Raw genomic sequence first — 25,971 nt, forward strand, 5'->3', positions numbered from 1 at the left:
GAGAGCAATCTAGGAGTTTGACTCGACTCTGAAATAAAAGCAATGCAATTACGACACGGAATAATCTAATCTAATCTAATCTCATCTAATCTCATCTAATCTGATCTAATACGACAAAACACATCCATTGATATATGCTCGCAAGACAAAGGAAATCCAAAACATAAAATCGTACAGCACCTCCATCTCAGTAGCACTCGCGAGTGCTCAGAGAGCACTCCATACTGCTATTCAAAAACCCATCAATTCATATATGCTCGCAAGACAAAGGAAATCCAAAACATAAAATCGTACCGCACCTCCTCCATCTCAGTAGCAGTCGCGAGTGCTCAGAGAGCAATCTGTACAGCTTTACAAAGGTTAGTAGTGAGAAATCCGCAGGAAGAGTGGTGAGAGACTTTACCAAAGGAGACTAATGATGCCCACCACCATCACCACCACCACCGCCTCCACCGCCTCCAGCTGGCCCACCACCTCCACCACCACCACCACCACCGCCTCCACCACCGCCTCCAGAAGGTCCACCACCACCACCACCACCACCACCGCCCGGAGGTCCGCCCGGAGGAGGAGGAGGAGGAGGAGGAGGAGGAGGAGGAGGTCCGCCCGGAGGAGGATTACCACCACCACCACCACCACCACCGCCGCCCGGAGGAGGATTACCACCACCACCACCACCACCACCACCACCACCACCGCCCGGAGGAGGATTGCCACCACCACCACCACCACCACCACCGCCTCCAGCAGCAGCCGCGAGTGCGTCAGCAGCTCTCTTGGCTGCTATCCCGGCAGGCGTCCAGATTACTCCCTGTGCAAAGTTTGCGTCAGCAACCCCTACACCCAGAGGATACTTCCTCAGGTATTTGGGGTCTAAGTCGTCGATAGCATCCTGCTGTCTATCGCGACGTCTAACAAGAGTCTGGATTAGCCTTTGATTACTGGCATCAGTTCTGGGCAAATATACCCTCAGTCCTTTAGCATTTATGCGGTGATTTCCCTCCTCGTAATCAGAGTCCTCTGCTGGAATATCGATCGTGGTGTAATCGTCTTCCTCGATATGAGGGAATGCTCGTGTCAGCGGCGGTGTTTCAGCACCACCCAAATTAGCACCCGCGCCCACTCTGTGGAGTACCGCCAGTATCCTCCGAGGCCTGCCAACGCTATTCTTCAACCAACCCTCGACCTCTTCCGAATCAGTGATCTGCACCTCCATCGGCCGAACAGGAGGATTGGATGCCGGTGGAATGTTATCGAGTGCTCCCCAGATACTCCTGATTGCTCTGCCGGGTGGGGTGTGCTTCAGGATCAAATTGCAGAGCCCTGGAAACGTTATCTTGGTCAGAACTCCAATGAACGAATTCTGATTTCGTCGATGGTTCCAGTCATAGATAGGGGGCGGGGCAACCCTGGAGAATGCTCGTAGAGCATCCGGGTCTACCACCGTAACCATTATGGAAGGTCTATCGAGATCTGCGGACACTGGGTCCCGTTTACGCTTCTTAGAGCGTTGGGCGGGCAGACCACCATCCTCATCATCATCGCTATCGTCAGCAACTTCTTTATACTCGCGATTTCCCTGCCCCCTCGATAGCTTTTCCTTCTGCCCAACATCACCGATGAGTCACTTCAAAGCGTGCGCGAGTGCTCTGCGGGTTGCGGAATCGCCTCCGTTCCACATAGGCAGGAAACTACTGAGAGGGCGTATGTTCAACACATGGAGGCATAGAGCATTGAACGCTGCTGCTCCGGAAACGGTTTTGTTGACCCAACCGGTGTTCTGCATCTCCGCTTTGAGGCTGTTGCGGATGTTAGTGTACAATTTAGGGAGGTTGATCAAACCTAAAGCCATCTTTGCTTTGTTTGCCTCAGTCATTCTGCTGGTGTATCGGGCTTGAGAGATTGGGGATGATGCTTCTGGAGCACTGGCGTATGCTACCTGAGCACGCGGGGGAGTTTCTGGGGCACGAGGGGGAGTTTCTGGGGCACGATCTCTGCGGCTTTGCCTCTGCTCTGCCGGTGGAGGGGAACTAGGTATTGGTAGCCGACGGCGACCTCGGGATTGAGAGCTCTGTGAAGCACTGGCGACTGCTTCTGGAGCAGGGGCACCAATTGGGAGTACGGTTCTACGGACAGGGCCCGACGGTTGTGGCGGCGAGCTGCCCAATTCTGGGGAAGTGCTGGAGACTCGTTGAAGTGCTCGTCCTCTTTGGGGTTTTGGGCCTGCTGCTGGGCCTGCTGCTGTCCCTGCTGCTGGTCGCTTTGCGGAGTGTGTTGCTGGGCCTGCTGGGCCTGCTGCTGTGCGTGCTGCTGAGCGCTTTGCGGAGTGTGTTGCTGGGCCTGCTGGGCCTGCTGCTGTGCCTGCTGCGGAACCTTCGCTGTCGGACTCGGCTTCAGATTGCACTGATTCCCACTCTTTTGGGAAGAGTCTCGAGTGCCGAGTGGGCGGTGACGAGTGCTGAGGGGGCGGTGACGAGTGCTGTCGGGAGCTTGAAACCACTCGGGGATGCTTCCGGGAAGACGACGACTGCGGCGGGGGTGTCTCTTCTATCTCTTCTGGGATAGGCTGGAGGCTTTTCTGCTCTTTGCGAGACGAGGAAGGGGAGGACTTCTCGTTCTTCTTCTGCTCCTTCTTCTTCTCCTTCTTCTCCTTCTTCTTCTCCTTCTTCTTCTCCTTCCTTTCCTTCCTTCGGCGTTTTTTGCTATCTGATTCGTCGGTGTCTGGATCGCGATGTCGCTTCTTCTGTGAGCGCTCTGGAGTGCCCTGAGGGGAGGATGAAGGCTATAGTGAATATGTGATGAGTATGGTTCTGAAAGCAATAGGATTAAGGAGGATATACCATCTTATATATGATCGCTAGGTGTGCAGCTTGAAAGCTTGAACTTGAAACGAAACTTGAAACTTCAAGTTGAAGCCTAAACTTGAAAAGTGAGCTGAATGCGCTTTCCAGAGGTATCTTGAAAGCTTAGATAGCAGGGAGGGGCTTGAAGTGATAGGTAGCGCTGGAAGATGGTTAGGAAGCTCTCACGATCTGGAAGGAGGAGAAGGGTGCTCTTATACCGAATACAATCAGCTATTCCAGGGCTCATCATGCTTCCGAGAGCACCCCCGTGTGCTATACGAGCATCCTCGGGTGCTGTACGAGCATCCTCGGGTACTGTACGAGCAACCCCGGGCGCTCCCACCAGTGCTGCATATAGTGCTCCAAGCCGTGCTGAATGTTTGCTCCAATACATGACGTAGATCAATGCTCTAGGCGCACTCGAAGATTCTACTCTGGAGGTTTGATTCAATTGAATGACGTAGATGAATGCTCTATGCGTACTCGGGAATGCTCTGACGGTAGTACCAACAGTGGTGTCGATTGGATTCCTATGTTGGGTTGGTGTTTGTGTTCTTGTTGGTGTCGGGGCTCTGTACGCTATGAAGCTGAGTCGGAGAGTGTGTATCCTCTGAGCGCATATCCGATATTAGTATCGAATTTGGCGGTGAGAATGGTCTCTCCATGATCTGAATAGCATCCACGAGTGCTCAGAGAGAGAGAGCGAATGCTGAGAGGGTAGAACGGAGCATCGTTGGCGGCATGATTGTGGTGATTGTTGTTTCTTCTCGTTGTATGCTTGTGTTTGTGTTTGCATTATTCCGTTGGAGATGTATGACGTCAAAATCAGCCTCGCTATGGTGGAGGTGCGAGCGCAAGGCTCACAATCACTTGGCGAGCGCTCTGCAGCAAGCACTCTGTAGAGCACTTGTGAGGGATGCGTACCAGACCACAAGAGTACACTACGCAGAGCTCAGAGTTCGGCTAACAGCTACAAAGGTAGAAGTCTCCAAGGTCTCTTCAGTCAACGTCGAGTATAATTCTCCTTGATCCGATACGGGCCCTGCGAGCTACGTTATCAACAAAGATTCACTAGAGTTTAGCGTATGATGTTCGACCGTCTTCGACGTAATAGTTCAGGTAGAGTTCGAAGTCACGATAGAGTAAAGTATTTCAAAAGTATAGTCAAATAGAGTTGTAACTCGCGTATCAACGATTTTATATTGTTAAGACTCTGATTTCGCCGATGATGGTTTGGCTAGTCAGTGAATGACACAGTATTTATATCCCTCGCTTATGTCTCGAGGACCCAGTCTACTAATAATACAGTATACACTCGGGGCCTACCCGAGACCCTGAAAAAACAACCAAGAACATTTAACTCCTAAGTCCGTAGCCCAAACTCCTAAGCCCGCTGAAACCCCTCAACCTATTTACCCATTCTAATGCACGTTTCCCTGTCGAGGTTTCCTCTCCATCGGCCGTCTGGTGGATAATCGTCAGCGTCGGCTATTCGTAGGTCTCGGACGACAAGACTACCTACTCAGGCCTCTTCCCACATCGCTTTCCCACATAGCAGAGTCCTCTCATACCCACAGGTACCGCCGATAGGTACTCGGTCGGCTGGTAGCTTGCGCCGATTCGCTCCGGGTGGTCCGATCTTCGATCCGATTGATTCCAGCTGTCCCTCATATATCCACCGGTACCAAAGCACACCCCTCCGGCGGTTTGACGCTCCGGGGGTTATTATTGGGGTCGAAAACGTGTTTTTTATGACTCCGTGTTTTGGTCGTATATTGGTCGCACCACACCCCGCGGGTGCGGTCCAGAGTTGTCATTAGCGTACAGAGGGTATTGGGGTATCTACTGGCCTTTTCTCTTACTCCCGTAAATGCTTAGCATGCCCGTAACAGCACTCTGCACAACCGCTTGGCGGCGAGAGCCTCATTGGATGACAAATCGTTCGTAGAGCACTTCCGCCTGCAGGAAAGAGCCTCCGCCTTGGCAGACTGCAAATTCTCGAGTCCAATGAAATCGTCTTGCCCTTTTTGCAGCAAGAGGTACAGCTCCTCCGCGAATTTTGACAGACATCTTCGAACGATCCATCCTTTGGAAGCAGATGAATGGCTGGGAAATCAATATTCACTGCTGGAGCACGATCAACCTGCAGAGACCCCCGACAACACTGACGAGAGCCCAGAGAGCATTCCCGATTACTATTCAGACACGCATTACGATTCAGAGTCGGACATTTTCGACCAAGATTCGGGTAACAATTCGGACCTCGAATCCGAATCATATTTCATGATGGAAGAGGCAGATGGCGATTCAAATGGGCATAGTAGGGCATCTACGACAGTTTACGAGGGTGCTGGGGAGCCACTTTACCGCTCGGAGGACTACGACGAGTGCTCACAGAGCCTTCTCCAATACCCATGGCACCCATTCCGGTCAGCATACGAGTTCAGAATCGCACGCTATTTCACACTGTCCAAAGCCTCACAGGGGAACATCGACAGCTTCTTTCTACACGCTCCGCCGAGTAGTGGCGAGTGCTCCTACAGCACTGGGCGGGGTTTTATCAAGAGGTTGGAGGAAATGAACGATATACTGGGAAAGGCGAGCTGGAATCATTCGGAGGTGGATATTGGGGGGGAGAAGATCTCTTCCTACTACCGGGATCCAATGGTAGTCGTTCGATATCTTCTAGGGCAACGTGCCTTCCGGGAGTCATTGGTGTATTCGCCCGTGGTGGAGCATAATGAATTCGGCGAGCGAATGTACGGGGAAATGCATACAGGAGATTGGTGGTGGGAGATACAGGTTCGTAAACTTCACCCTGTCAACTTGAGGTGCTCTATGAGCAGTCGATGATGCTACAGGAGCAGTCGCTAATGTCTTCTCGACAGAATACGTTACCGGAGGGGTCCACTGTCGTACCAATTATCTGCGCGTCGGATGGCACACATCTGACAAATTTCAGCGGGGACAAGAAAGCCTGGCCAATCTATCTTACCATCGGGAACATCAAGTCGTCGGTGCGCAACAAGCCCACAGGGCATTCATTCATTCTCCTAGGGCTGCTACCAGTGCCACCGAAGCTCGGAAAGAATACAACACTCGCTAATTCCGTTTTAAGACGTCAGAGTCAAATGGCACTGCATCGTGCCCTTGGGGAGATCTTTCAAAGCATTCGCGAGTGCTCTCAGGAGGGCGAGCTAATCAAATGCGCCGACGGCTACGAACGACTATGCTTTCCGGTGCTCTCGGGCTGGATCGCCGATCAACCCGAACATTCAAACTTGCGAAACATTAGCACTCGTGCTTGCTCGAGATGCGAGGTGGAGTTTCACAATCTTGGGAGCACTCGTCGAAGCTCTATGCGCAATCACGAGGACTACAGGGAGAGGGTACAGCTATTTGGCGAGAACCCGGGCAATCTAGAACCGGTAGAATACCTTGTTGGGAGATCCGTCAAAACACTCTTCAATGCTTTCTGGGGTATGCCGAGGGTTAATCCGTACGATCTCAATAAACCGGACATACTGCACAATATTTACCTGGGGATGTTGAAGCACATGATGGAGTGGATTCAGGGTTTCTTGAAGAAGCATCATCGATTGGAGGAATTCGACAAAGCTTGGGCTTCGATTGCGCCTTACCCTGGACTAGCAGTACCAAACAAGGCATATCGTTCTACCACCCAATGGCAAGGGAAAGAGATGCGGAATCTGGGGCGGGTCGTTCTAGGAGCACTCGCGGCTGCTCTGAGAAACCCGGGAGTGGCTGTCAGGAGCGACTTCGCAAAAGCTTTGAAATGCGTTCGAAGCCTAATAGACTTCCACTTAATGGCGCAATATGGGAGTCATACAACGAGCACACTGGACTATATGGAGAGCTATCTCGAGGATTTCCATAAACACAAGGATATCTTTTTAGAATTCAGGGCGTACAAGAAGACGTTAAAGGATGCGAGAGATCGAACGAAAGCAATTAGTGGCTCCCAGAGCACCCAGCGAGGCTTGGAGGAGATCCGGGAGATTCGGGAAAGATCGCACTTCAACTTCATCAAATTGCACGTCTTAATGCACTACCGGGAGCACGTTGAGCGCTTTGGTAGCATTCCTCAATACTCCACGGACGTCAGCGAGCTTGCCCATGTACGGCAGGTAAAAGAAGCTTACAGAGCGTCCAACAAGGTTGATGCTGCGACGCAGATACTGGACTATGGAGGGAGGCGATTGGCGTTAGAGATTCGAATTCTGAATCTGAAAGACATCGTCGGAGGTTCTGAGAGCACTGACGACATCCTCTGGAGCCATGGGGATAACCTCAAGGAGTTGCTCGACATTTTCAAGATCGAGGACCGCAAGAAAACGCCAAATGAACGCTCAATAGTAGAAAGCGGACTGCCCCTGAAGCGTCTTTGCAACCCCTCCGCGAAATCGGAAAGACTTTTCAACGTGGCAGACGGACTGCAAATGAGCCATCTCACGCTATATCGTCTGATAAAGGAGTATGCCGAGGATGCGGGATGCTCTCAGAGCTTTGCCGGAAGCTCTGAGAGCATGTTGGAGCGCCGGGTGGAGGTTTTCACATGCTTGCAGGTTCCGATACCAATCTTCCAAAGGCCTGACGTATACGAGGTTCACAACATCAGGTGTACGGGAACAGCATCTTTTGGGAAGGGGAAAATAAGAAAGGATTGGGCATGGGTATCGGTAGGTTCCTCAGAGCAGTGGGGAGTGTTTCGGGGACGCTTACCAGGACGTGTGGAGGCTCTGTTCAAGGTGCGGGATAGCACAGGGCGCGCACATAGACTATGTGTAGTTGAGCTGCTTGAGGCGAAGGATCGTGGTATCGCTGATAGCTCACATGGGCTGCTGAAGGTCTGTAGGAGGAGGAGGAAGAGGATGTGGGTCGTGAATATTCGGAGTATATTAGGAATGGCCCTGTTACGGGCATGTCAAGCATTTACGGGAAGTAAGAGAAAAGGCCAGTAGATACCCCAATACCCTCTGTACGCTAATGACAACTCTGGACCGCACCCGCGGGGTGTGGTGCGACCAATATACGACCAAAACACGGAGTCATAAAAAACACGTTTTCGACCCCAATAATAACCCCCGGAGCGTCAAACCGCCGGAGGGGTGTGCTTTGGTACCGGTGGATATATGAGGGACAGCTGGAATCAATCGGATCGAAGATCGGACCACCCGGAGCGAATCGGCGCAAGCTACCAGCCGACCGAGTACCTATCGGCGGTACCTGTGGGTATGAGAGGACTCTGCTATGTGGGAAAGCGATGTGGGAAGAGGCCTGAGTAGGTAGTCTTGTCGTCCGAGACCTACGAATAGCCGATGCTGACGATTATCCACCAGACGGCCGATGGAGAGGAAACCTCGACAGGGAAACGTGCATTAGAATGGGTAAATAGGTTGAGGGGTTTCAGCGGGCTTAGGAGTTTGGGTTACGGACTTAGGAGTTAAATGTTCTTGGTTGTTTTTCAGGGTCTCGGGTAGGCCCCGAGTGTATTCTGTATTATTAGTAGACTGGGCCCTCGAGACATAAGCGAGGGATATAAATACTGTTTCATTCACTGACTAGCCAAACTATCATCGGCGAAATCAGAGTCTTAACAATATAAATCGTTGATACGCGAGTTACAACTCTATTTGACTACATTATTCTTTATACTTTACTCTATCGTGACTTCGTACTCTACCTGAACTATTACGTCGAAGACGGTCGATTACTATCCGCTAACTCTAGTGAATCTTTGTTGATAACGTAGCTCGCGGGGCCCGTATCGGATCAAGGAGATTCATACTCGACCTTGACTGAAGAGACCTTGGAGACTTCTACCTTTGTAGCTGTTAGCCGAACTCTGAGCTCTGCGTAGTGTACTCTTGTGATTTGGTACGCATCCCTCACAGTATATTGTTACTCACAAGTTCACTTGGAGTAACGAAGTCACCTCAAAAGAAGAAACTATCATTAATATCCCCTATTACAATGACTACCAGAAGGGATAATTATTTCATAGATACCTCAGCCGTAACTGAGGAGGCCGGAGGGGAAGATTCTATGGTAATATCGAGGGCTGCTAGCCCAGATCCCCTACTTACGGGAGGACCCTCTACACAAACTAGGCAATCGAGTAAACGCTCTGCTCAAGCCCAGTTCACGAGGAGTATGCAGGAGTTTTTGGATACCCATGAGGCACAAATGAGGTATCTTGGTACGGCTGGACAGGCCATTTGGCAGCAGTTACAAAACCTCCAGGAACAAGTGCAAGGGAGTGGGCAGATCCTGGATAAGAAAGCACGGCAAGAAGCCATTGCCCGAAAGCAACATCTCGAATCGCTTTTCGAGCTCGTGGCGAATGTTCGACAAGTACAAGAAGCCACACGAGCCGCCGACCATGAGGTTCTGGAACGAAATCATCAAAATACCCAGAACCAGTTGTTGGAGGCGGAACGACAACTGAGGACCGTACAAGAGGAGCGAGAGCAGGAAAAAAGGGAACAACGGGAGCTGTTTGCGCAATTCAAGCAGTCCGATGAAGTAAAAAACCAAGGGATAGCCGAGATGGAGGAACGACTACGACAACATTTGTCGGTAGCCCCCTCCATGGCTAGTGCTCCCTTAGATCCTAACGCACCCCAAACGGTTCCTGTTGGCAATGGCAAGAACCCCGAAAATGCCGGCCCCCAAACCTCAGGGAACGGCAAGCAACCAGAAGGAGCTGGCCCAGTAGGAGGAAATGGAGGTAAGCAACGGGAGAACGCCGGCCCAGTACAGGGAAATAGTGGAAGGCGACCGGTAGGAGCTGCCCCAGTCGGAGGGAATGGTGGAAATCAACCTCCCCGGAACCCACCAAGAGGAAACCTTGGGGGAGATCCAGAACCTTCCGACGACGATGATGACGATAATAGCGAGTGGTCGTACGGAAGGAAGAACTGGAGGGTGAACCGAGGCGGGAACCGGAATTCGGCGCCGCCTGAAGACGAAGATATGGTAGATTCGCTCGCTAAAATACCCTTCGAGTTTGACAACGCCCGGAAACACAACCTGCGGCATTGGCTTATGGAGTGTGAGATCTACTTTCTACAGAGGCCAAATAAGTTCCGGAAGGATAGGAACAAGGTACTTTTTGCCGGAACGTATACGAGTGGGTTAGCAAAGGAATGATTCATGGAATACATCGAAACTAAAATGTTAGGCCCGGATGGGGCAAACTATGCCACTTGGGCTCGGTTCCGTCAGGAAGTCATGAAGCGCTTCCTAAGCACTCAGGAAGCTATGGAGAATGCGATGAAGATGCAGCAGTTTAAGTACTCTGCTAACATCGGTGACTACCTAACGAGGATGGAGATAATGAACCAGCATGCTCAGATGAAAGGGGCATCCTACCGCACCGCTTTGCTCCAAGGGCTACCGAACGAAATCCGGGAGCGCCACTCACGGTTCGATCCAACCGAGGACGATTCCGAGTATATCCAGCAACTAGAGCGAGCTGGCAAGGCTCACGAGTCTTACCAAGAGCAAATGAAGATGTTGGGGAGAGCGGAGTCGAGAGGAAAGGAGTTGAATAATGGTGGGAACTTACGGCAGAAAGACAAGGGGGGGTTTAAGATCAAGGGGAAGGCTCAAGGTGAGGAGAAGGAGAAAGGACGAGCGAAGAAAAACACCAGCACAGAAAAATCCGGGAATAAACCAGTATTCCACGACGATGACGAAGCCACCAAAGGCGTCCCGAAGACGGTCCAGGACCAGCGAAGGACTGATGGTGCCTGCGTGCGATGTGGCCGGAAGAATCATCTCTGGAAATGGTGTCGCTCGGATGCTAACAGTAGTGCATCCATCTCCTCCTTCTCCCGAAAGCGTACCCGCGATGACGACGGTGACCACGATATGGAGCCAGAGGAACCCCAACCTCAGAGAAAGCGAATGCGGCATCGAGCAAAGAAGCCGGCTGCTACAGCTGCTGTGGAGTACACTAGTGGGCAAGCGTTTATGCGAGAACGCGGGTCGGAATCTGAAATGGATTTCGATAAGGATTTTTAGAAGGGGACTCTGATGAGTCAGGTCAGGAGTATCCCCAGATTGCTATGTTATCACTGACGGAAAACAACAAAAAAAATATGAAAAGAAAAAGGCAGGAGGGGAGAGCGTCCCCACCGGAGAAAAAACAGAAAATTTTGAAGGAACCAATTCACGGTCCTCGGCCTATCGTTAATCAGTTCCTTTGTTTTGCAAAAAAATGTTTACCTTGTAAGGTGTTGTTGGATACTGGTGCAACTGGTCCTGTTTTGTCTTCTGTTCTTGTTGATAGTTTTGAGGTCCCGAAGGTGAAACGGGACGTCCCGGCCCGGGTATTTGGATTTACTGGAGAGATTTTGAAGGGCACGGGACACGCCTTTACACAACCATTAATTATAATGTCAAGGGGGCATCAAACACAGTTATCATTCGAGATCGCCCCTCTCCCACTTGGCATCGATGCAATACTACCGAACTGGTGGTTAAAAGAACATAAGCCGGTTATAGGGGCAAATGGGGAAGTTTTCTACGATGGCGAGAACTGTAAGAGTCGATGCTTCACTGACAAGGAACCTCAAATAGAGATGGACGAGGGTGTACTGGATGATCCGGAGGCCCAGTTCATCGGTAGCATCTGTCTATTGGAAGATGAATCGGTTAACCTCCGCGAAACTCTTCCCTCTTGGCTCCATAAGTTCCTTAAAGTCTTCCTACCGTCGGAAGCAGATAAACTACCACCACATCAATCTTACGACCATGCGATAGACCTCGAACCAGAGAAGCAACCACCATGGGGACCCGTTTACTCCCTATCCGAAGTCGAGCTGAAGGTGCTTCGGGAATACCTGGACAAAATGTTGCGATTCGGAAAGATTAGGCCGAGCAAATCACCGGCAGGAGCCCCAATCCTATTTGTGAAGAAGAAGGATGGTAGTCTGCGACTTTGCGTGGACTACCGTGGACTTAACCGTGTGTCCATTAAGAACAGGTATCCCTTACCGCTTATGGACGAGCTGCGAGTCCGAGTGGCAGGCGCGGTTATCTTCTCGAAGATTGACCTGAAGGAAGGTTACAACCTCATCAGGATCAAAGACGGCGACGAGTGGAAGACAGCCTTCCGTACGCGGTACGGGCATTTTGAGTACCTCGTTATGCCTTTTGGGCTGGCAAATGCGCCGGCGACCTTCCAGAACATGATGAATGATGCGCTGAGGGAATTCCTGGATCAAGGTGTAGTAGTATACCTTGATGATATCCTAATATATAGCAAGTCTCGAGAGGAGCACAGAGAGCTGGTCGGCAAAGTACTTAGCAGGCTACAAGAATACAACCTGGTCGCCAACCCGAAGAAATCGTTCTGCGAGCTCACTGAAATTGAGTTCCTCGGATACATCCTTGCCCCAGCAGGCGTCACCATGGCACTGGATAAGGTCATGTCTGTTACGAATTGGCAAGCCCCGCGCAGCGTCAAGGAAGTACAGATCTTTATGGGCTTTGCCAATTTCTACAGAAGGTTTATCCACAATTTCTCCGGGGTCTGCAAACCCATTACCGATTGTCTCAGGGGTGATGCTAAGAACTTTGTCTGGTCTATGACGGCCCAAGCAGCCTTTGAAAAACGCAAAACCCTATTTACGTCTGCGCCGATCTTGGTACACTTCTCTCCAGATCGCCAGACTATCGTGGAAACGGACGCAAGTGATTTTGCTATCGCCGCAATTCTATCCCAGGTTATTGACGGAAAGACTCACCCTGTTGCCTTTTATTCTCGAAAGCTTAACCCAGCGGAACTCGACTACGACGTCTGGGATAAGGAGATGCTGGGAATTGTGTCAGCCTTCAAGCAATGGCGTCACTACCTCGAAGGACCTAGCCGAACGGTCCTCGTCTATACGGATCACAAGAACTTAGAGTAGTTCTCTACAACCAAGGTCCTTAACCGACGACAGGCAAGGTGGGCTGAGTCTTTGGCGGAATTTGACTTCAAGATTATTTACCGCCCGGGAACCAAAAATGGGAAGGCAGATGCACTATCGCGACGGCCGGAGTACCGTCCTGAAGGGGGAGGCACGCTTGGGAAACAGCCGATAGACAGGTTCTTTAAGTCCGGACAGTTGGCGGAGGAAGAGTTTGTGGTATCAGCGGTGTCGCTTGCCTCCAAGGGGGTGATTGACTGGTCTAAGAATTTTCTGGATCATGTCAGGCAGGCGGCATCGGGAGACCCGACATGGGTAGGATTGAAAGAGAGAGTTGAGCAAGGGGAGAAGCTGGGGAAATTGAAGGATATCGCTGAGAAAGACGGGCTACTTTTCTATAAGAACCGACTCTACATTCCGGCCGACTACCGCATCAAGATTCGGATAGCACAGGCAGAACACGATTCAAAAGTGGCAGGACACTTTGGACAAGACAAAACGTTGGAACTCATCACGCGCAACTTCTATTGGCCAAAAATGAACGAGTGGATTGATGATTACGTTCGGTCATGTGACGAGTGCCAACGCAACAAACCCAGCCACCATAAGAAATACGGTGCGCTTCTACCATTGTCCACACCACACTCCGTCTGGCAATCGATATCTATGGACTTCATCGTGCAGTTACCGGAATCAAAAGGATACAATCAAATCTGGGTAGTAGTCGATAGGTTCTCGAAGATGTCGCACTTCATCCCCCTAGTAGCAGAAACGACCGCGCAAGATTTAGCGAAAATATTCCTCGGTCAAATCTGGCGACTCCATGGGCTGCCTCTTAATATAGTTTCCGACAGGGACGCCAAATTTACTTCAAGCTTTTGGGCATCCCTTGTGGAATTACTGGACGTGAGGATAAGAATGAGTACGGCGTTCCAACCTCAGACCGATGGGCAGACAGAGCGGGTCAACCAAACCCTCGAGCACTACCTACGAGCGTTCTGCAACTACGAACAAGATGATTGGGCAGAGCTACTCCCGTTGGCGGAGTATGCTTACAACAACTCGGTTAACACCGCCACGGGCCAATCTCCGTTCTATACCAATTACGGTTACAACCCAAGAACCAACTGGCCGATGGAAGCCGAAGTGGTCAACCCAACCAGTGACCTGTACGCTCACTTCATCCGAGGAGTTCACGATTCTGCTCTCGCTCGCTTAACAGACACAAGGGAGAAGATGGGGAAATATTATGATCGGAAAAGGGACGAATCGCCTAACTTCAAGGTGGGAGACATGGTTATGCTTAATGCAGCCAACATCAAGACAAGTCGCTCGACCAAGAAACTCGATCATAAGAAACTCGGTCCGTTTAAGATTATCCGACTAGCCGGGAAACGAGCCTGCGAACTGGAACTGCCACCACAAGTCAAAATCCATAATGTTTTCCACATTGAACTCTTGGAACGTTACCGACAGAGCAGTATCCCAGGCCGCGAACAACGTTCCCCGACCCCCGAAGATGTCGATAAGCAAGGAGAGGTTCTGTATGGAGTGGAAAGTATTGTGGGAAGTAGGAAGAGTAGGAGAGGATTGGTGGAATATCTGGTGAAATGGCGGGGCTGTGAGGGATGCGTACCAGCCCACAAGAGTACACTACGCAGAGCTCGGAGTTCGGCTAACAGCTACAAAGGTAGAAGTCTCCAAGGTCTCTTCAGTCAACGTAGAGTATGAATCCCCTTGATCCGATACGGGCCCCGCGAGCTACGTTATCAACAAAGATTCACTAGAGTTAGCGGATGGTATTCGACCGTCTTCGACGTAAATGTTCAGGTAGAGTACGAAGTCACGATAGAGTAAAGTATTTCAAATAGTATAGTCAAAATAGAGTTGTAACTCGCGTATCAACGATTTATATTGTTAAGACTCTGATTTCGCCGATGATGGTTTGGCTAGTCAGTGAATGACACCGTATTTATATCCCTCGCTTATGTCTCGAGGACCCAGTCTACTAATAATACAGAATACACTCGGGGCCTGCCCGAGACCCTGAAAAACAACCAAGAACATTTAACTCCTAAATCCGTAAGCCAAACTCCTAAGTCCGCTGAAACCCCTCAACCTATTTACCCATTCTAATGCACGTTTCCCTGTCGATGTTTGCTCTCCATCGGCCATCTGATGGATAATCGTCAGCGTCGGCTACTCGTAGGTCTCGGGCGACAAGGCTACCTACTCAGGCCTCTTCCCACATCGCTTTCCCACATAGAAGAGTTCTCTCATGCCTACAGGTATCGCCGATAGGTACTCGGTCGGCTGGTAGCTTGCGCCGATTCGCTCCGAGTGATCCGATCTTCGATCCGATTGCTTCCAGCTGTCCCTCATATATCCACCGGTCCAAAAGCACTCCCCTCCGGCGGTTTGACGCTCCGGGGGTTATTATTGGGATCGAAAACGTGTTTTTTAACTAGGGAAACCGCAACTCCGCATTTGGTCGCATATCGATCGCACCGCACCTCGTGGGTGCGAACCAGAATTGGTAATAGTGTTCTCATTAGTATTAGAGGGTATTGGGGGTATCTACTACCCTTTCTCTCACTCTCGTAAATGCTTGGCATGCCCATAACAACCACCGCTACCCCGCTTTTCTCTAAGCGTCAGCAGGTATTTCCGATGCCCAAGGCAACCACCCTTAGTCAAAGCCTTTGTAACACCTGCAGCCTTGGTTGCCACACAACCGGGGCCTGCATGAATGAGCTGCCGCTCATATGTAAGCTTAATCATTGCTGTAGAGCTCTCGCTTATTGTAGACTTCCCTATCATAGTCCCTGCCTCTTCGGCGGTCCTACAATGCTCAGAGGATACAGAGGATCACCGGGCAATCAGAGCTTCACTCTGGCCGGTCTTCTAGTCACTGGCGAGGCATAGACTCGTCAGTCATTGCTCCCATGAATAGATCCCCTTCCTAGCGCCCGGAATGTAGTTACTCTAACAGCTGGTAGCTAACCACACTGCCGGTACTTGCATATCACCGTGCAACTGGCTTCTAACAATAACTCTCAGCATGTAACCGGGCCCTGTGTGTACTCATACACCAGACAGTTGAAATGGCTCCGTTACAGTATATACCCAAAGATAAGAAACTTCAGATGGAAAAACTGTCCGATACCCATGACTCTAAGGTGGCTGGTCATTTTGGCCAATTTAAGACACTAGAGCGGGTGAAAAACAACTTCTTTTGGCCCAACATGGATAAGGATGTCGAGGAATATGTCCGGAGCTGTGATAGCTGCCAGAGGAATAAGACCTCAAGACATAAGAAGTTTGGTATGCTCCAGCCGTTGGAGATACCTTATCGGCCATGGACTTCCATCTCTATGGACTTCATTGTGGGATTACCGGAATCTAGTGGGTTTACAAAGATCTGGGTAATAGTGGACCGTTTTTCGAAGATGGCACACTACATCCCTCTTCCTACCCTCAACAAAACAGAAGATTTGGCTAAGCTGTTCTTGAAGGAAGTTTGGAGACTCCATGGTTTACCTGATGACATAGTTTCGGACAGAGATAGCAGGTTCATCTCTCATTTTTGGCAATCTCTCATGAGCCTCCTCAATGTGAAGCTGAAAATGTCCACATCGTTCCACCCTCAAACGGACGGTCAAACAGAAAGAGTTAACCAGACCCTGGAACATTACTTGCGGAGTTATTGTTCATATCAACAGGATGACTGGGCAGAGCTCTTGCCTTTGGCAGAGTATGCATATAACTCGGCGGTCTCTGAGTCTACCAAAGCATCGGCTTTCTATGCCAACTATGGTTATGAACCTAGGACCAACTGGCCGGCCCCGAAGGAAGGAGTAGAATGGAACAATCCAGCAAGTGAGGTCATGATATCTCAATGGGAATCTATCTGGCAGGCTATGAACGCCAGCTTGGGTAAAGCTAGATTAAGGATGGCCCGGTGGTATGATGCTCATACTCTGTCACCGCCCGAAATCAAGCCCGGAGATGAAGTAATGTTAGACCGGCGCAATGTGCAAACAAAGCGGCCTTTGGGAAAACTGGATCAGAAGAAGATGGGACCCTTCAAGGTCTTAGAAGCTATTGGTACCCGTGCCTACAAGTTCTCTCTTCCCCCTCAAATGGGAATCCACCCGGTCTTTCATGTCTCTCTTCTGGAACCTTACAGAGTACCGGTAGATCCTGAGAGAAGAGTTCCACCACCGGAACCTGAAGAGATTGAAGGAGAACAGAACTGGGTTGTCCGAGAGGTAGCTGATAGCCGGGTCAATAAGAAAAGAAGACGAGTGGAATACTTAGTGTTGTGGGAAGGTTATGAGAACGAGGATGCTACATGGGAACCTTGGGAGCATCTCAAGAAGAGTGCTGAAGAAGCCCTTCGGGATTTCCATATGAGGTATCCTAAGAAACCCAAGGACAAGCGGATTGCTGGGATGTAGTTTTTTTCCTTTGGGGTTTCATTCCTTGCATATCACGAAGTTTCTTGTCACATAGAATGGATGGTAATAGAATGGTTATAGATCTCGGAGACCAAGATCCTGGAAGAGGGGAGTGGTGTAACGGAGCCATTTCAACTGTCTGGTGTATGAGTATACACAGGGCCCGGTTACATCCTGAGAGTTATTGTTAGAAGCCAGTTGCACGGTGATATGCAAGTACCGGCAGTGTGGTTAGCTACCAGCTGTTAGAGTAACTACATTCCGGGTGCTAGGAAGGGGATCTATTCATGGGAGCAATGACTGATGAGTCTATGCCTCGCCAGTGACTAGAAGACCGGCCAGAGTGAAGCTCTGATTGCCCGGTGATCCTCTGTATCCTCTGAGCATTGTAGGACCGCCGAAGAGGCAGGGACTATGCTAGGGAAGTCTACAATAAGTCAGAGCTCTACAGCAATGATTAAGCTTACATCTGAGCGGCAGCTCATTCATGCAGGCCCCAGTTGTGTGGCAACCAAGGCTGCAGGTGTTACAAAGGCTTTGACTAAGGGTGGTTGCCTTGGGTATCGGAAACACCTGCTGACGCTTAGAGAAAAGCGGGATAGCGGTGGTATTGTTTCCGGCACTGAGGAAAGGCTGTAACGGAGCCATTTCTACTGTCTGGTGTATGAGTACACACAGGGCCCGGTTACATGCTGAGAGTTATTGTTAGAAGCCAGTTGCACGGTGATATGCAAGTACCGGCAGTGTGGTTAGCTACCAGCTGTTAGAGTAACTACATTCCGAGCGCTAGGAAGGGGATCTATTCATGGGAGCAATGACTGACGAGTCTATGCTTCGCCAGTGACCAGAAGACCGGCCAGAGGGAAGCTCTGATTGCCCGGTGATCCTCTGTATCCTCTGAGCATTGTAGGACCGCCGAAGAGGCAGGGACTATGCTAGGGAAGTCTACAATAAGCGAGAGCTCTACAGCAATGATTAAGCTTACATATGAGCGGCAGCTCATTCATGCAGGCCCCGGTTGTGTGGCAACCAAGGCTGCAGGTGTTACAAAGGCTTTGACTAAGGGTGGTTGCCTTGGGCATCGGAAACACCTGCTGACGCTTAAAGAAAAGCGGGGTAGCGGTGGTATTGTTTCCGGCACCGAGGAAAGGCTTCACCGGAACTTAGTAAGGAGTTAGGAGCAGAGAATAGAGGCCTTCGGAGTATAAGTACTCAGGTTCATTCTCGCCCTTCAGTCCTGTTCTCTCCAGTCTTCATCAGAAAGAAAAACCAAGTTCTTATCGGTAGCAGAGCCCTTAAAGATTATTGAGTTCTAGCGATAGTATCTTTGAATAATCTGCAACCTGATTGTCTATCTTGCACGGCCGTCTCTATTCTATCTGATTCTATTTCTCCTAGAAAGGACCCCCGTTACACAAATAGACGCAAAATTTAGATTTTCCGCACTTGTTTACCCTAGAAACAACCTTCAACGATATCTTTAGTAGTGTTTTGACCTTTATGATAGCATACTGGTAAGCTCTGAGAGTGGGATCATGGGACATCACTCGGTCTTGTTGCTTCATGGCTTCCCCGCAAAACAAAATTTACCTTGCTTTCTATCCCAGCCGCCACCACACGTTATAATTTTATTTTGACACTGTGAACTTATTCTATATTAACCTTACGTTCCTGTACCCTTTATCTTAAGTTGTTGTGGGCTCCTCGAACTTTGTCTAGCCTTTGTTCTTCCAACACAGTGGTGTTTCTGTAGCAACCGTATTCTCCCTCGGTATGCTGGATCTCGTATCTGGTACCACGTGTTTTCAAGGCTCTAGCAGCTGCAGGTCCCAATCCTTCATGGGATACTTTTATGGAAGGATCTCATTACGGTTAGCCCTTCCTTAGTCGCATTGCTTTTTTCCATAGCTCTTTAATCTGAGCCACGACATAGCTCTCCCCAACCTCCATCATCCTCAGGAATCACTCATGTCTTCAAGTCCATTGATGCCAGCTGCCTCAAGATCCACATCTCTCAGTAGTAGTGTAGTTACAGACTCGGAATTTCCCCTTGGCAAAACAATAACCCTCGGCAAGTTATTATCTCTTACAGTAACCGAGGACTCTTTAATTATTCTTGGTACGCATGGCACGCGCTCGTTCCACACTTAGAAACTGACATCAACGGTTCAGACGAAAACATCAAAAAATCATCCCGCTCATGCTGCAGTGCATGGCCCACTGGTTTGCAATCACGCTTCATTGCTGAAGGACCTGCTGACACGGTGGTAGTTAACCGTAAACGTACTATCGCACTGTATAATATCCTATGGGCAGATGTCGGTGCGACAGCCATAACGCTTAATTTTGCCGAATCGGCATCAAACTCTTCAGTCCGGCCTACTAGCCTAACATACCCATTTCAACTCACCACCCTTGAATCGGTTGAGAAATGGGTGTTATATCTTCTCGATAGAGCATATGAGGGTTTGACCCACAACACGATTATCACTCTTTCTTACTGACGTATGCTAGATTCCCTTGCACTGAAGCGTTTCAAAGTCATCATCAATCCCTTCGGTGGCTCGGGACAGGCAGTAAATATATTCGAGAAGCAATCAAAGGCTTTGCTTGAAGCTGCACGTTGCAAACTCGATATTGAGCATACCACTCATTATAAACATGCAGTAGACATTGCCGAGAATTTGGACATTGATTTATTTGATGGAATCATATGCTGTTCCGGTGACGGGGTCCCACACGAAGTATTCAATGGTTTTGCAAAAAGGAACGACGCAACGAGAGCTCTGAATAAGATTGCTGTTTGCCAGCTGCCCGGGGGCTCTGGAAATGCAATGTGCTGGAATCTCACTGGTACTGGAAGCGCGAGTTTGGCAACCGTTGCAATTATCAAGGGCAAAAGGAGATCTATTGATCTCCTTTCTATAACCCAAGGAAATAGCCGGCTGATATCCTTCCTCTCCCAGTCCGTCGGAATGATTGCCGAAGTTGACCTTGGAACCGAGCATCTCCGCTGGATGGGTGATGCAAGGTTTACAGTTGGTCTGCTGCAACGCATATCTAGACAAACTGTCTATCCATGCGATATATCGATCAAAACAGCAATTGAAGATAAAGATTCTATCCGTGATCATTACCGCACCTATGAAGGCGATAAAGGTATCATCAAGCAAGATATTGATAATGGGAGTCAGTTCCCAGGATTGAAGTACGGGACCGTAAATGACCCGTTACCAGAGGATTGGGAAACAGTGCACCATGCAGAGATGGGAATTTTCTATGCAGGCAATGCAAGTTAGCTCCTAATCCAGAAATCTCGCCCCAAAGCTGACATCCATCCTCATAGATGGCCTGGATGTCCGCCGGTGCCAATTTCTTCCCGGCGTCCTGTCCCCGTGATGGTTTTCTGGACGTTATAACAATCCCCGGGACACTCTCCCGTCTATCCGCTACAAAAGTTCTCCTTGCTGTCGAAAAAGGACACCATTTTAATCTGGATCAAGTTAACTATAAGAAAGTTGTAGCATACCGTATAACGCCACATAAACGCGAAGGTGTGACAGAAGAGTACGTCAGTATTGATGGCGAGCGCGTGGATTTTGCCCCACTACAAGTTGAAGTGCACCAAGGTCTTGGGACAGTTCTGGCAAAGGGAGATGGTTATGAAGCTCCTGGAGTTTAATAATTTGGCCTAGTATAGGCGCTCCATTATACGTAAACTGGGAAGTTTTGGGACATTAGTTTCTTTAGGTTTTTATCGAAGAAGATTTTCCATGCAAGTCAAAATTGTGCCATGAGCTGAGACACCATCCATTCACAAGAACCTACACTTATCACCATCGGTTCCCACCACCGTCTTTCCCCAACCGTCCCTTAATTTCTACGGTGGTGAAATAGATATTATAATGATCTATTGGATAGGAGCCGTAAATACAAGAGCAACATGTGAATATCGAACTATAAGGGGTAGGTTCAACACTAAACAAAAGCAAGTCTTAAGACATCATTAATTAGGTGATCATCTTTCAAGGTTTAGGTTGTATCCCGAATACATCAACAATGTAAAGGTCCCAGAGAGTTATTACAAACACTTGGTAGTGATATGACAGTGTTCAACCGGATCCTGCGAACGCGTTCCGATTGAAAGGCCACAGTTACGACGGAAATTCTGCCCCCCTCAAGAGCACGAAATCCTATTACATAGAATACATAACCCTTCCTATGGTCAAAGGTATTCCCGTGATTCCGAATTCCTTCCGGTCGCTACTTATAGCGAGCACTTTTAACCTCGAAACCGTCAATCCCCGTTCAGTTCCCCTGCAAGACAATAGAGTCACAAAAGGCGTTCTTATAACTCTTCCTCTGTTCCTAACGTTGCCCTGGATAGTGTTTGTCGTCTCAGTGAAGTGTATATTTCAATTAAGTCGACTTTTGTAGCAAAACACGAAGGGGTACATGTATTTTGTAATCCTTCCCAAATTTACGCACACATAGATGATCGGGGCAGAATACTCTACTACTACCGTCAAAAGGACATCAGGATCTCGTTGGGAAGGGCGACCCCCAACGGAAACCGATACTACCAGCCCTGTAAGAATGAATGGATTTAACCCACTCGTGATATTGGGAAATACATTTGTTATTAATCTACCTACGTATAATGTCCAGTCATGTTACATGGAAGAGAAATTATATGTATCTGCGAAGTGCGAAGTAACGGAACGATTCCCTTTCTTTTAGCCGGCCGAAGCCAGGTTTGTACTCTCTTAGGCAACTATCTCTATCTCTTCAGACATCTACCTACACCTAGTAATAGACTTTGCTTGATCCGAAGCCTCTTACCTCTGGCAAGTCTAAATCTCACTCCGCTAACTATTTTCGATGGTATGTTACCGTTTGTGGCCCCCTCTTTCCCTTTTCTCGCCTCACCAACTGCTCCTCGTAGTTAAGTTTTTATGTCATTACTGTGAAAACCGAACACGAACAAAGATCCCTTCGTTCGTGCCCGATGTTCAATGTAAAATTAGCCAAAAACCGGTGTGGTAGACTGCTATAAGGGTGGATAGTCCCAAAGGGACGGAAGATTGGATGAAGGTCACAAACTGTGACTTTAAGCCTAAAGGTTTTCGAGGAGTCCAATGAAAGCCGGTGAAACCCCCCAGTTAATCCATGGTGTGAGGTTTGCACCGAGACTTCTGCCACAACAAAGCGATGACAGAGCGAGTGCTTAGTTGAGCAAAGCTAGTGCTATACAAAGCATATACTGCAAATACATTTAATAAGTATCAGCCACGATTGAGGCCGGTTTTAGCCCGGGAACATATATATTTCAAGTGCAGGTAGGGAAAATTCAATAATTAGGAAAGTAGATAATAGACCCACATATATGTTATTGAGAAGTAGTATTTGAAATAAAAAAATAAAAAAAAGCAAAATATTCCAAAAACCACACTGTACTAGTTTTTGATCTCTGATGTCATGATTTTGATATTATTTTAATTTGATTTTGTTTATTATGCAGCAACAAAAAAGCAGATATACATACAATATATATATACATTTACATACATGTATTATTCTCAAATCCATTAATATCAAAATAAATAAATATTCAAAATCCCGAATAATAATATACTGTCATATTAAATAATAATGCATTATGATGGAAAAATTCAACACCTCTGAAATCTAGCCTATTTTGGTATTTAGTTCAAAAAACGAACGCATTAAGTTTGAAACTACCCCAGTTAGGATTAGTAATGAGAAATATTGTTACCCTACCAATTGTGATTAGTCATAAGCAATATTGTTACCCTACTTTCTTGAAATTTCTCTTTAAATAGTCTAAGCTCTTTCTTGTAAATCATTCTCTGTCTTCTCAACTCACATCACTTTAATTCATTCAATCAATCTCAGTCATCAGCTATTTGGTACAGGACTTTGTTCTAAAAAAACAATTATAAATCTGAAATTGGTAAGCCTACCACTTTATTTACAAATTTATTTCCTTCCTTACTCATTAATGATTAATAAAAATATATCTACATGTACTTCTATATCTTGTCAACTGGATTCAATATAGTATTGAACATAACAGTCAATAGTATTGTTGTGTAACTACAATATTTGAATTTTTATCTGCTTGTATTGCCTGAAAGAAATCCACACTGACTTTTGTATTAGTTATATTGATAAAGGCATGATGGCTGGTAAAAAATCAAAGGCCATTGGCAAAAGAATTTCTTCTCCAAGTGAGCTTTGCTCCAATATAGAAAAGGAATTTGAGGTGTGTAACCCGCCCGACATTAGGCCCTTTGCGCAGACAGAGCTGGCTCCAATTTCTACCTGTATGATTGGTTACCGGAATTTGGAGCTGGAGTCTTTCACAACTTGTGCTTTAATTAACTCCCCTTTAGGTTGTTAGAGTTGTCTCTGAAAAGACCTGCAAATCTCAAGTTGTAAGTACAAGCCTGTGTTCTCGATAATAGCATATCCTCGATAGTAGCATATAGAACGAGTCGATCGGTATGGGCAAATCTGTTCTCGATACAAGCATATTCTCGACAGTGGCACACGAAAATCCGTTCCCGACCATGCATATGCTACTATCGAGACTCTGGAAAGTAGGTGTCTAACCGACTTATAGTATTACGAGATTGAGTGGAAAGGCTACAACACAACAACTTGGGAACCAAGAATCAACCTGACTGGTTGTAATAAGATTCTCAGGGAATGGCGCATGCGCAGTAAAAATCCACACGAAAGAATTTTATCCGAGAAAAAAAACCTCAAGCGTAGCTTGTCCGTTCCGGGCGTTCAAAAGGCTCTCAAAAAGATCAAAGCCGAACTCGACACCCCCGGCGGTTCCATCGAGGGTTTGACTGAAGGTGCGATCACCAAGGGTGACCGGGTCGAGATCGTACAGAATAGAACAGTAAGTACACCTCTCGGGTGAAACGTTGGAGCCTCCGAAACTATCTAATTCATTTAATGCTGTGTTTCTTCTTGCTTGTATGATGATGCCTAACGTACTTCTCATAGCCTGCACGGCGCAATTCAATCCCTCAATTATCTACTCCTGATCACCCCGACACGGTAAAATTCCAAGAGAAACTCGACCAGTTGCCTGGCCCACGAGTCACATTGGTCAATACTACCGGCGACGGCGAACACTCTCCGCCGCTGGATTTCGAATTAATACGAGAGTTACGCCTTTCTGAGGATGTTCCTGTCAAGGATTCTGACTTCCTATTTGGGTGTTCTTGCCCAGCATCTGGGTGCACTGATCCAACTGTTTGTGACTGCGTGAAGGACCAGATCCCGCAGCAGTTCGCATATAAAAACGGTGTCATCATAGCTGGTTTTGATAACCAGAACGTGATATATGAGTGCAACTCAAAATGTGCTTGTACCATTGAATGTGGCAACAGGGTTGTCGAGCGCGGTAGACAAGTTGAATTACAGCTATTTCGTACTCAGAATAAAGGATGGGGTGGGTCCCCTCATTCCATTGATATACCGCAGAATCTCAGGAATAACGAATCGGACTGGGCTGGAATACCACTAACCCATTGGTCAAGACGACCAAAAGTCACGCTTTGGGTCTGTCGGATTGAAGTCTGAAGCCCAGTATTCCCAGTCCAGTTCGATTCGTTATTCCTAAGATTTTGCGGCATTGCTCATTGTATTTATATATGGATACTAATTTTGAGAAACGAAGGATTGCGCTGTCCTGTCGCCCTTCCACGCGGGACATTCATCGATTTATACCTTGGTGAGGTCATTGGGGACGAGGAAGCCGTCAGGCGGGCCGAACTAGCCGATGCCAAAGGAGTCTCTTATCTTTTTGATCTTGATAAATTCGCCGAGATGCCGGAGTACCATCACCAGCTCCAGGCAGAGGGAAAATTCACAATTGACGGCGAGGCCTGCGGCAGTATCGCCAGGTTCATCAACCATTCCTGTGATCCAAACCTTCAGACTTATGCGGTTCTCAATGATTCTTCTGAGAGAAGGATCTATAATCTTGGCCTTTTCACGGGCAGGAGAATCAGCGCTTACGAGGAGTTGACCTTTTCTTACGCGGATGCCGACAAGCCTTCAACCACCGACAAGGAGGACACCGACCCCTCCAAGTGGATCTGCAAGTGTGGCGCAAAGAATTGCAGAGGATACATCTGGCACTGATACCGTTTAACAGCCTTTCATTCTAATCTTTAGGCGTAAATGTACGTTAGAAAAAAATTAATCCCTGGCTCATTCATAATCTTACAGAGCTTTATCAATCCGCAAGAATTACTCGCCTGACATTTCAACTTCTGTAATCACCCTTTATCACTCGGTTACTTACAACCATTGTTGATATCTGCATGCATGAGATATCTTGACTTAGATATACATATCCACGGGATGTAAAAGTACGCAAATACACGTATACAAGTCCTCCCACGCCCCGAAGCGGAGGAAGAGAATAATGTCATATCTAAATAATTCCGTCCCACGCGGCTTGGCACTAAAACATTATCGTAGTTACACAATAATATTAGTCCTAGACGCTACTATTTGCTTAGGAGAGGCATGAGAGAACTATATTGTACAGTGTCCTATCAAGAATGGGTTTTGTATCTGTATTTTGTGAGAGCAATTACAATTTGTTATCCTATTACCTGCTGTGTTGTCGCGTGTAATTTTGCTTCCTAAATGCCAACCTCTTGTTGGTCTAATCTT

The 25,971-nt window shown here is 48.2% G+C and overlaps 6 protein-coding genes across 6 annotated transcripts; 5 read left to right on the plus strand and 1 right to left on the minus strand.

Moving 5' to 3' along the window:
• Positions 1–412: 412 nt before the first annotated feature.
• H6S33_007385 (uncharacterized protein) lies at positions 413–2,843 on the minus strand (the record flags this gene model as incomplete). The annotated part of the gene is made up of 3 exons (XM_044838729.1): positions 413–1,544; positions 1,629–2,782; positions 2,841–2,843. 3 exons carry the CDS (start codon positions 2,841–2,843, stop codon positions 413–415), a joined length of 2,289 nt encoding a protein of 762 aa, XP_044688921.1.
• Positions 2,844–3,091: 248 nt separating this feature from the next.
• On the plus strand, positions 3,092–7,809 carry H6S33_007386 (uncharacterized protein; the record flags this gene model as incomplete). Its single annotated transcript, XM_044838730.1, has 4 exons — positions 3,092–3,160; positions 4,722–5,645; positions 5,732–7,612; positions 7,720–7,809. 4 exons carry the CDS (start codon positions 3,092–3,094, stop codon positions 7,807–7,809), a joined length of 2,964 nt encoding a protein of 987 aa, XP_044688922.1.
• Positions 7,810–10,969: 3,160 nt separating this feature from the next.
• On the plus strand, positions 10,970–14,525 carry H6S33_007387 (uncharacterized protein; the record flags this gene model as incomplete). The annotated part of the gene is made up of 3 exons (XM_044838731.1): positions 10,970–12,754; positions 12,818–14,416; positions 14,475–14,525. The coding sequence occupies 3 exons, from the start codon at positions 10,970–10,972 to the stop codon at positions 14,523–14,525; spliced, it is 3,435 nt and encodes a 1,144-aa protein (XP_044688923.1).
• A 1,363-nt stretch (positions 14,526–15,888) lies between these two features.
• Positions 15,889–17,244, plus strand: H6S33_007388 (uncharacterized protein; the record flags this gene model as incomplete). Its single annotated transcript, XM_044838732.1, has 1 exon — positions 15,889–17,244. The coding sequence occupies one exon, from the start codon at positions 15,889–15,891 to the stop codon at positions 17,242–17,244; it is 1,356 nt and encodes a 451-aa protein (XP_044688924.1).
• A 1,968-nt stretch (positions 17,245–19,212) lies between these two features.
• H6S33_007389 (uncharacterized protein) lies at positions 19,213–20,926 on the plus strand (the record flags this gene model as incomplete). Its single annotated transcript, XM_044838733.1, has 4 exons — positions 19,213–19,363; positions 19,417–19,710; positions 19,759–20,534; positions 20,591–20,926. The coding sequence occupies 4 exons, from the start codon at positions 19,213–19,215 to the stop codon at positions 20,924–20,926; spliced, it is 1,557 nt and encodes a 518-aa protein (XP_044688925.1).
• A 2,911-nt stretch (positions 20,927–23,837) lies between these two features.
• H6S33_007390 (uncharacterized protein) lies at positions 23,838–25,431 on the plus strand (the record flags this gene model as incomplete). The annotated part of the gene is made up of 5 exons (XM_044838734.1): positions 23,838–23,867; positions 23,891–24,178; positions 24,286–24,688; positions 24,825–24,887; positions 24,965–25,431. 5 exons carry the CDS (start codon positions 23,838–23,840, stop codon positions 25,429–25,431), a joined length of 1,251 nt encoding a protein of 416 aa, XP_044688926.1.
• Positions 25,432–25,971: the final 540 nt, after the last annotated feature.

The sequence above is a fragment of the Morchella sextelata genome (assembly GCF_020137385.1).
Source record: "Morchella sextelata strain SCLS chromosome Unknown scls_23, whole genome shotgun sequence".
In the NCBI taxonomy this organism is placed as follows: domain Eukaryota; kingdom Fungi; phylum Ascomycota; class Pezizomycetes; order Pezizales; family Morchellaceae; genus Morchella; species Morchella sextelata.